The sequence below is a fragment of the Capsicum annuum genome, chromosome 2 (genome assembly GCF_002878395.1).
Source record: "Capsicum annuum cultivar UCD-10X-F1 chromosome 2, UCD10Xv1.1, whole genome shotgun sequence".
Taxonomy (NCBI): domain Eukaryota; kingdom Viridiplantae; phylum Streptophyta; class Magnoliopsida; order Solanales; family Solanaceae; genus Capsicum; species Capsicum annuum.
This window is the reverse complement of record NC_061112.1, coordinates 42,711,898-42,723,443: the sequence shown is the minus strand read 5'-3', so window position 1 is coordinate 42,723,443 and position 11,546 is coordinate 42,711,898. Positions and strand designations below refer to the sequence as shown.

General features: G+C 30.3%; 1 protein-coding gene across 1 annotated transcript in view; it reads right to left on the bottom strand.

Annotated features, from left to right (window-relative positions):
• Window positions 1-10,998: 10,998 nt before the first annotated feature.
• Window positions 10,999-11,546, bottom strand: part of LOC107860957 (uncharacterized protein At5g65660) — a 1,580-nt gene continuing 1,032 nt past the window's right edge. The window contains exon 2 of the mRNA XM_016706388.2: window positions 10,999-11,344. Coding sequence (XP_016561874.1) covers window positions 11,153-11,344 — 192 coding nt within the window. The 3' untranslated portion in view covers window positions 10,999-11,152. The remainder of the gene's footprint in view (window positions 11,345-11,546) is intronic.

Here is an 11,546-nt window from a genome sequence, read left to right as displayed (position 1 = left end):
CCTTTTGTTGAAAATAAGTTCATATGGAGTCTTGTTTAAGATAGATCTAATCAGGCATTTGTTGGTTAAATAACAGGTAGTATTGATAACTTCTGCCCAAAAACTTTTTGGAAAATCACCATCAATCAACATGGTTCTGGCAATTTCAACCAGTGTCATGTTCTTTCTTTTAACCACTTCATTTTGTTGTGGAGTTCTTGGAGCATAAAATTTTTGACTAATACCATTTTCAGCATAGAATTCTTCATCTTTGACATTCTCAAACTCAGTTCCATGATCAGATTTGAATCCTACAATTTTGCTATTAAGTTTACCTAAATTTGCTTGGCAAAGATCATTAGTACTTCATATGTTTCATCCTTGGTTCTCAAGAACATGGTCCAAGTGAATCTAGAATATTCATCCACAATAACAAACACATATCTCTTCCCTCCTCTACATTAGACTTTGACATATCCACATAGGTCCATATGCAATAATTTAAGGGGTTTTGTGGTGCTTACCTACTTCTTCTGCTTAAAGGATGATGTGATTTATTTTTCTTTGACACAAGCATCACAAATCCTTATATCTGGAAACTATAGCGTTGAAACACTACGAACCATGTACTTTGAGATCAGTCTATTGAGTAGAGGGGAGATTACATGTCCCAGCTTTCTGTGCTATATATCAACATTATCACTTTGAGCACTTAAACATGTCAATTCACAACCAACAACTGAGTCTAAATCGGCCACATAAATGTTCTTGCATCTTTAGATTCGAGAATAACTCTCCCATCAGATAAGAACTTCACTTCATTTCCTTTATCACAAATTTTGGACACACTTAGAAGGTTGTACTGCAATCTATTTACATAATAAACATCCTCAATAGCATGATTTAAGTATTTTTCCTAACCTTCTCGCACCATGAATGTAGCTTTTTTTTTCATTTACAAAGAGACACCTCTACCTCAAAGTGCCATGAGTGAAAGAAAACAGACAGTTCTTCCAGTCATATGTTTAGAGCGTCCACTATCCATGGACAAGCTTTGACTATTTTTCCATACTCCCACCTGCATACATCGGTCATTTGTTAGATTTGGGAACTCACTTGAGTTTGAGTTCCCAAAAAAATGCGGGGGTAATCACAGCTTTTTTTAGTTAAGCTAGGTAGTTTGTTCTTCTTAAAGTTTGTCAAGGAAACAGATACCTTGAAAAATGACTGCATTTACTGAACTTGCCTAGCATAATTCATTTTAACTATAAGCCATCCCTAACAATGCTTCTTTTTGTGGCCATCTCTACCACGGTGAGTGCATAGAAGATTGTTGACTTTATTTCTATCAACAGATACATACTTGCCTTAGGGCTTAAGAGAATGAGTGTTGTGTTGTTGCCCAATACCTCTATTATTGTCGACACCTTAACTTGTTAGGTTTGCAAAAATCAATGAAGAAGTGGTCCATTTTAGGAATTTGTTAAGATCTTTTTTTATGCAGATAAGGTCTCTTTCCAATTCATCATTCTTTTGAAGAGCAGTCATAAAAAGCTTTTGAGAGTTTTCCAACTTTTGTTCAAGTTTAATTTGTAACTTAGTAGCGCCATTTTTCCCTTTACCATTAGGTTCATCTAACACCTTCAATTTTTTTACCATTTCGTTATTTTCATATTTTAATTTTAGAGAGTTTTCACCTATTTCAGACAGCTAAATAGTTAGTGCTAATTTTTTATGTTCTAGAGTTTCTACCTTATATTCAAGAAACTCTTTCTCAGCAGTGAACTCACATACATGGTCAAGAAAGACATTTGCACATTTCTTTAACTTCTTAGGGGACTAATTATTTAAGTTCTGCTTCATGTTAAAAAAGAGTTACCTCATCATCTCCTTCATCATCAGATTTCGCCATGAGAGCAAAAAGTGAGTTATAGGAGGTTTCATTATCTTCCACAGCCAACATAGATGCATCTTCAGGATTTTATACATCATCAGACTTACTTAACCCCCCCCCCCCAAATAATTAGTGCTTGTTTCACCACATAGTCAGCTGCAGCTTTCCTTCTTGATTTATCAGGGACCTGGTTCTTCTTCTTTGGTTTTTGTCTCCTTGACTTCAGATACTCCTGATAATATATTTTGTGCAGAAGGAAATCCTTGATGAAATGTCCTTGCTTCCTACATTTGTGATAAACCTAAACTGTGCCTGTTGTTGCTTTCTTTCCTTATAAACTTGTCACTCATCTTCATAGCCCTTACAATTTTTCTGGCTAAGTAGGCAACATCAGCATCCTCCTCACTAGATTTAAATTTTGGGGCTTTTAAAGCCAGTAGTTTTTCTCTTTTTGGCTCTTTCTTCTCATGTTCCTGTTGTTTCTTCAGTTCATGGGTTTCAAGTTCCCAATTAATTCATCCATTATATGTGTTTTTATATCTCTAGTCTCAGTGATTGCATTAACCTTACTCTTCTAAGACTTGGGAAAAACTCTCAGAATCTTCCTTAGTTATTTATAAAGTGGAATCACCTCACCAAGATAGTGCAATTCATTTGTGATTTTAGTAAATCTGGTGTGTATCCTTTGGATGGTTTCACTCTACCTCATAGAGAAGGTTTCATACTGAGTGTTTAGCATATCCACCTTTGATTCCTTTACTTGACTTGTTTCCTATGGACAGTCCTTAAATAGTCTCAGATTTCTTTGCATTTTCACAAGCAGAGATACGATTGTATGCATCTGGTCCTATCCCACAAACTAGTAACTTCTTATCCTTAGAGTTTTTTGTAATCTTCTTAAGATCTTCCTCATTATACTCTCTTCTAGTTTTAGCTACCATCTTAGTTATCTCACCTTATTTAACCTCTTTTACTAGGACATGTCGACCATCAAGTATCACATCCATCATCTCACTATTTTTCGCCGTAACAAAGTCATACATTCTAGTTTTTCACCACTCATAGTATTGACCATTAAAATGGAGTGGCCTAAAGATAGATTGTCTTTTCTCTAGATTGGGTAATGCAGCCATGATAACGAAAACACTCTAGGTGTGAACCTTTTAGAGTGACCTGACTCTGATACCAATTGCTGGACTACAGGAGTCCACCACCATTAAGGGACCAGGTCCCTAAGAGATAGTATAGAACAAACACATAAAACACAAAAAAAAATTAAAAGTAAAAAGCACAACCAATTTTTATATGAAAACCTCCTTACTCAAGGGAGAAAAACCACGATTATACTCACAGGCTCTCAAACTCCACTATAATTGGAATGAATCATGATTACAGACTTCATTTGAACTTAGCTCTAAGTTCCACTAGATTGCAAGAACTCTATCACAATCTACACTTAACTACTCTGTCAGAAGTTTTCTCAAAATTGACTAGCTCTGGCTAATATGACTTAGGCAACTCTACCTAAGAAACTCAAAAGCAAAACAAAAAGTTTACTCTCAATCTTTGGAGTAAATCAGTTACAAGACTTGACTCAAGAACACCAATAATATGAGCAATATGAATATCAAATCTTGAGCTATGAGAGTTTTTTCACCACACTAAAAGACTTGGATTTACAAAAACTATTGAATAATAAGCATCCTTACGTATTTATAGAAGTGTAGAAATGTATGATCGAAATTTGATTGGACCAGATGTCCATTCTGGTATGCGGTGCAGCTGCACAATTGTTGTACTAGAGGACAAAACTGTGCAGAGTACGACAGCTGTGCTATGACAAAGTAGGCAATGGACTTGGTCTTCTGAGTATCATTTAGTCATCATCAAAACATGAGACAACATATTGTGTAAGTCTAAACACAATGTTTTATTTTGAATGTTATGTATCACATAGTTGAATTCATCGTTTTTAATGATGAAAAGTCTCAATTTTCTTAATGATTGATCTGATGTAGTCGCATCGTTACCTTATTGTTTTCTCATTTTATCTTTATTTATTATCTAATAATTCACATTTTATCTTTTATATTGTCTTTTTATAATAGTTTTACCCTATATTTTTTCTAATTTTTCTTGTAGCTTTATCCTGCAAACTACTAATGTATAGTATTATATAACGCCTAAAAATAATACAATCAATTCAAAATATTGTAGTCATTAAAGTAATATATAAAAACATAATACAATGTGATACGATTCATTAAGAAACGATTTATAACAATCATCCAACAAGCAGTGCGAAAGGTGCACTCAATTCTGAGAATTAGAAATAAAAAATGAGAAGATACACATCATATTTGAATTCTTAATCTCACTTATGGTGTACCGAATAACTATTTCTTGCGTAAATTTTATCTATGGTCACTTAACTTTGTGTTTATTATATAAAAGTCATTTTTCTTTCGTTTATTATACAAAAGTTATTTTACTTTGCTCCAACCATCACAAAAGTCACTATGACCGGATTTATAATTATTCCACCGAAAAAAATAATGTGTCAACCTTAATTAGTTCTTAATTTTAATTTAAGAGAATATAATATATTACCCATGTCTTGACCCTTTTTATATGTGCCCAATTCAATTTTTCTTATGGATTATATAACGGAAGAATACCAATGAAGACTATTTTCATAAAAAGAATTTATTTGCTAATTTTATTAAAATATTTCATAATATTGCATTCATCTACCAAAAAGGTGCATCAAAAAGAGTAATAAACAAGATAAATTCTTCAAAACACATAAAATAGAAATAAGCGTATAATATTATTATTATTAACATTATTTTAATTCTTTGAAGATAAATCAACATGCGAAAGATAGTTTTAAAATAAAACATTTTCAATTTTGTCATCGAATCAGTATTATCGAAATTTGTACAAATAATATTATTTACAGTTGTGTTAATAAAAGTCACAAAATATAAGTGATTTCATAGATAAAATAAATTATTGGATATTTAATTTTATATTTATCGCTTGAATTAATTAAACATTATGTAATTTATCAGAAATTGAATATTATAATGAAAATTTCTAAGAGAATTAATCAATTAGTCAAACAATTAAAAGCACAAAGACAAACTCAATAAATAGAGTATTTTATCATATTATTATGATATGCCGAATGCAAATGCCCAAGTGGCAAGAAAAGAAATGTATGAAAAAATTAATTTTATCAACTACATGTCACAATTTTAAAGGGAGAAAGGTAATTTTATCAACATGTCATAATTTTAGAGGAAAAAATAATTTTATCAACTACATGTCACAATTTTAAATGAGAAAAGTGATTTACCAACATGTCACAATTTTAGAGCATTTTAAGAAAATTAAAAATATTATACCATATGTCACAATTTTAAATGAGAAAAGTAATTTATCAACATGTCACAATTTTAGAGGATTTAAAAAAAAAAATCACCATAATCTTATCAACCACATGCAGGGGCGGACCCACGTGTTAGGCTGGGGTGCACGTGCACCCGATAAGTTCAAAAAAAGTTATGTATACGTACATGTTTATACCTTAAGAAACTGTTATATAAATTATGTGCACCCTAGAGAACACAATAGCACCTTGGGTGAATTGGTTCTAAATGTTGTTTTCCGCAGATGTGACCCGGGAGTGAATCCCAGGGTCAAGTTTTCTTTTCCTATTTTCTGTGTTATTAATTTTTTAACAACAAACGTAGTAGTGAGGAATCGAACTACTGCGACCTCTTTACTTACACAATCCACCCTTAACCGCTGGGCTACTGCACCCATCTATTTATGAAAAATTAAGGTGTATATATTATCCTAAAACTCATATTTGACCTATATATTTGTATTTTCGTCATTACTTAAGCCTTTACTGATCAGTCAATCAAACACAATACTATCCCTTAATCGTCATTGAAAGATTCTCGAGCGCTTAAGTTAAGATAATGGTGCACCCGCGCTCTTCAAATCCTGGGTTCGCCTCTGACTACATGTCATAATTTTAGAAAAAAAATAATTTACCAATACGTCTCAATTTTAGAGGATTTTAAGAAAATTAAGATTACCATAGTGTCATTGTGAAGACTACCAAATTTTGGTATTCTCCCTTATAGTATAATTTTAGTTTCATAAAAATATTAACTAATTTTCTTTTATGAAAATAGTCTTCACAAGGTAGTTTAATCTATTAAGAAATTGTTATTCTTCCATTATATAATCCATAAGAAAAATTGGGTTGGACACAAATAAAAAGGACAAGATATGGGTAATATATTATATTTTCTTAAATTAAAAATAAGAGTTGATTAAGGTTGCCACATCATTTTTTTGGTGGGATTATTATAAAATTCGGCTATAGTGACTTCTGTGATAACCGGATCAAAGTAAAATGACTTTTGCAATGAAAGAAAAGTGACTTTTGTATAATAAAAATAAAGTTAAGTGACAATGATATTACCTCACTATTTGTATGATATTTTGAGCTTGGATACAATACAAATATTTTTATTACGTTTTTAATATTACTATGCATGATTCATAGAGGAAAGCATAAATCCACTTGAACAAAAGAATCTCCTGGAAGTTATGGATTACCAACTTACGAGGAACAATATGATAATTAAGGAGATTATAATACGAACTCTACGTAACGTTTAGTTGAAAAAAAAGACGGTGCAACTAATTGGGGGATATTTCTCTTTTCAGTTTCTTTTATTTTTCTTGATTTAAGGGAAACTAAAAGAGAGAAAAAGGAAAAATAAGAAGAGAAGAGCTTCAGAATTAGGGGTGGGCATATTTTGCTTTAAAATGAAAAAATCGAAAAAATCAAACCAAAATTTTAATTTTGGCTTAGTTTTTTGGTTTTATGGATCGATTTCGATTTTTAATTTTTAAAATTCTGTTAAATGGTTCGGGTTTTGGTTTTTCAAAAAAATAATTCGAATAAACAGATTAACCAAAATTCTATAAATAATTAATAATATATATATATATAATATTTAATATGTAATAATATAATATAAATATATAATAGCAACCCTAATAACTAATAAGTAATAGCACGCCACATAAAACTAACAGCATACATCAATCCAATAGTCGAACAATCGATCGAACCATAGACCGCCAACGAGATCGTCGTTTGTACAACAACACCAGAGACGGCGACCAGACGACCATTCTGGGTTGCAGCCTGCAGTGCCGACTGTGGTCTTTTCGGCAGCGACCACTCTTCTGAGTTATGACTGTTTACACAAACTATGCATGATAAAGTTATATATTACGTTAAACTTATAGTTATATCATTTAGTTTCATCCATATTGAATTATTTATATCTGGGAATGAAAAATAGGTTGAAAATTTTTTTTAAATTTTTTTTTATCAATTTTAAATATCCAGTCATAACAAAGAGAGATTCACTACTTTAATCTTCAAAATCGAAATAAAAATTCAAAATAACCAAATTGAATTTGTAGAAACCGAACCGAATTTATTTTGGTTTGGTTACGATTGTCATTTTTGTCAATTTGAAAATCAAAAAACCGAATCGATATTAAACTATCAAACCGAACAAACCAAATGTCCAACCCTATTCAGAACTATGTTTCCTCTATTTAAATTTATTTTATCTTAGTAGTTTTTTTTTTACGTATTAAAAAATATTTGTTTTCCATTTGTCAATTCTTGAATTTCAATGTTTTCACATAACATATTTGAAATCATACAACTAAAGGATGTTTGGTACATTATACACATTCTTAGTCCAAGACTTAGAAAATTTATTTTTAAAAAAAGAAATTTCTGTACTAAATCAAAACTAAATAAATACTACTTTGAAACGAATGGAGTACCGGTAGGGGTGGGCGTTCGGTCGGTTCGGTCTGATTGTTTAATATCGGTTCGGTTTATCAATTTTCGGATTGACAAAAATGACATTCATAACCAAACCGAAATAAATTTGGTTTGGTTCGGTTTTTACAAATTCGGTTCGGTTATTTCGGATTTTTATTTCGGTTTGAAATATCAAAGTAGTTAGCCTCTCTTTTTCATAACTGAGCATTTAAAATTGATGAGTTTTTTTAGAAAAATTATTTTTTTCAAATCTGTTTTTCATTCTCAAATATAAATAATTATAAATAACTCAACATGGATGAAACAAAATGAAATAATCATAAGCTTAACATAATACATAACGTCATTAATCATTACATATAATATAACCTTGCATAAATAGTCTACAAAACAACAGAAAACTCGTAAAAATAATCCATGAAACAACATACTTTCAGCATAAATAGTCCATAAAACGGTCCAAAGTCACCAAAATAGTCCATCAAGTATTTGAGTCGCTAAAATAATCCATAAACAGCCTGCGGCTTATGCGAATTTGTTGTTAAATGTTAATTGTGAACGTGAATTACTAAATATATATATATATATATATATATATATATATATATAACATAATATTATTATATATATATATAATAAAATATATATATATATTATTTATTTATTTATAAAATTTTGATTTTTCGGTTTAAACCGAATTTTTTTTTTAAAACCAAAAACTAAATTTCGGTTTTTCGGTTTAAACCGAATTTTTTTTTTAAATCGAAAATCGGACCGAAAAATCAAAATTCTAAAATTACAAATCAAATTTAATCCAAAAAATCAAAATTAAAATTAAATTTTAATTTAATTTTTTAATTTTTTCGACTTAAATCAAGATATGTTCACCCTAAGTACCGGAGTACTGTTTTTCCATGAATTGAAGGGTCAAATCGACAGAGAAGTAAACTAATGCTAAGGAAAAACGTGTAAAAGAAATGGAAAAAAAAAAAGTGTACTGAAAGAAAAGAATAAAAAAGACGAAAAACAAACAAATGATTACGGACGATGGAAGCAATAGAACATGGGTAAGTGGTGGGGAAGTGATGTTGGGTGGAACTGAAGAAAAAAGAATATATACGTATACATCATCAAAAGTAGATTAATGGTATTTTCATTCTACAGATAAATTAGGTCAGGCTAGAAAAAGTGGTGAACAAAACTTTTCATGTGTCAACTCTTCTTTTTCTTTCGTTTCGGTATACTATCTCTGTTTCAGAATAAGTGAATTGTTGGGATATTTATTGGTGTTTCAAAATAAGTAAATCATTGAATTTTTTTTCAAATTTATCCTTATGATTTGACAATCAATCAACTTTTGAAAAGGTATTAAAAGGTCAATTTTTTCTTTTTTTTGGAGGGTAAAAATGGAAATTTATGTTAAATTTATGTTTTTAATATTTTTTTATTAATCTGCGTGCTAAAATCCAACAATTCATTTATTATGAAATGGAAGGAGTAATATTTAGTTTATATGTTTAAGTAAAACTCCAAAAAAAAAAAAAAAATCACACTTTGTAATCACCTAAAAGATAGTTATTCACAGTGAACTAATGACATAAAAATATTTGTATGACTTGTAATGAGTTGCTACTGAAAAATTGCTAATATTGATAGCTGTCTTATGAGAATTTGACTCGTTAGTAACAAATTTTCTACGAAAATCCAAAAAATCCTTCACAAATACATTAGTGATGAGCCAAATCCTGATACGATTTTTTTGAAGTTCTCACTAGAAAGAAGCAATCCCTCTGATCTTCAAAGTTTTTTAAGGGCATTTTAAAATATATTTATATAGAAAGAATTAGATTAATAATTTAAAATTAGATAATTACTTATTAGTTACTACTAATAATATATTAAAATTATTAATTATGTAAAAAAAACACAAAATTATATGTTCGTTACTACTGTCCCTTTCCCTCTCATGTATTTTTGTTCCTCTTGTAGCGCCATGGATTTTCAATCTTTGCCTTGAAAGACGCAGCTAACAGTCTGCTGCTCGAATAAAGTACTTTAACAAGATTTATTCTTTACTTGCTGGTCCTCCAGTCCCATTCCATATAGGACAATTTCATCACTTTTCAATTCCAACGCCAAAAGCCACACTTTACACGTATTAAACCAAGGTCAAAGAATAATAACTTACCAGAGATTCTTTCTTGTTTTACCTTCTTCCTTTCTATCTCCCTTTACTTAAAGCAGAAAAGGAAAAACAAAGGTGTGTGGAACTAACATCATCAACATGTAATGGCTGCGTTATTTTTTTCTTATTCCGTTGCAATGGTTTCACAATTCAACTTAAACTTTGAGTCTCAAAGCAAGCAGATGTAGATTGAAAAATGGTTTATTTGTATTGGAGTTGGATGCTTACATGTGATTTATTATGCTTTCCCAATTAAATTCAGGAACTTTCTTGCGGATACATTAGGGAATCAACAAAGGAGAACGACTAAAACTGAATTTCTACTTATTGTGCTAGAGACTCTTTCGCTAAGAACCAGAAAATTGTAAGCTTCGGTATTATTTTTATGTGTACACCCTCCCCGTCTAAAAATAGGCATTCGTTTCCATTTGATTAATTTTTTACTTTGAATTAGATTAAATTAATTTAATATTTTAAAATAAAAAATTAGATATTTAAAAATTATGTAAAAACAAGTTATATAAATGTAATTTTCTCATATTAATAAGCTAGCAGAATATATTTTAAAATATTGATCAAAATTCATATAATTGGACTCTTAAAATCAAAACATGACAGTATTTTGAGATGAGAAATTACCCAAGTAGTGACACTAAGCCGCGTAGAAAACACGTCTAAATGAGCTTCTAATTAATCCAATAGAGTAAGATAAGTTAGGTAAAATGTAATTTTCATTTAGAAGCACTTATCTCCTTAAATCTATTGTGCAAAACAATACCAGAAGGTAAGGTGAATCAAATAAACGAAATCTTACGCTGATCTGCCAACGTTCTTATTATTAGCATCAAGGTAATTCATTTTTATTACGATATCAGTTTTTTTGTCCTTTTTCTTTCGTTAAATACTTTTTCCAACTTCCTCCACCCAGTGAAACTTTACAATGATATGAGAAAAATTATAACTTATAGAATTTTCTTTATAATTTTTTGAATATTTAAATTTTAATTTTAGAATATTGAGTTGAAGTAATTGAACTCAATATTAAAAAGAAAGGAGCAATAACTTTTTTTCCTTAGTATATACAACCAGGGAACTGAAAAATTCTCATGGTATTTACAAATGAAAAGATTTGAGAATGACTGAAATAAAATTCAATAAATATACTCAACTATATATAATCCGGCCCCTTTTTTTACTAATACATAGGTAATCCCACTACCATACGAACTGGTTTTGGAGGCGGCGACTGCGGTGGCTTCTGCTCCTCTACAACCACTTTTTCCGGTATGGGAGGTTGACATGGACAAGGCATTGCTATGAATTTTGGAACTACATCACCTGGCATTAATACTGCAGGCATGCTTTGGCTTTGGTTCTGCTTTTCACTCTGTAAAACAGACAATAAACAGATACAGTTTTAGCCATAACCTTATAAAAGGTAGTTTGATGTATCAAGCTTTTGCTATGTACGCAACATCTGAAAAAGAGTCAAAACCACAAAAGTGTATGATAGAGCAATTAATTATAATGATTTTTCATGGGCAACGCAGGTTGAAATTCTATATTTGATATTCAAAATCAGGAATTTT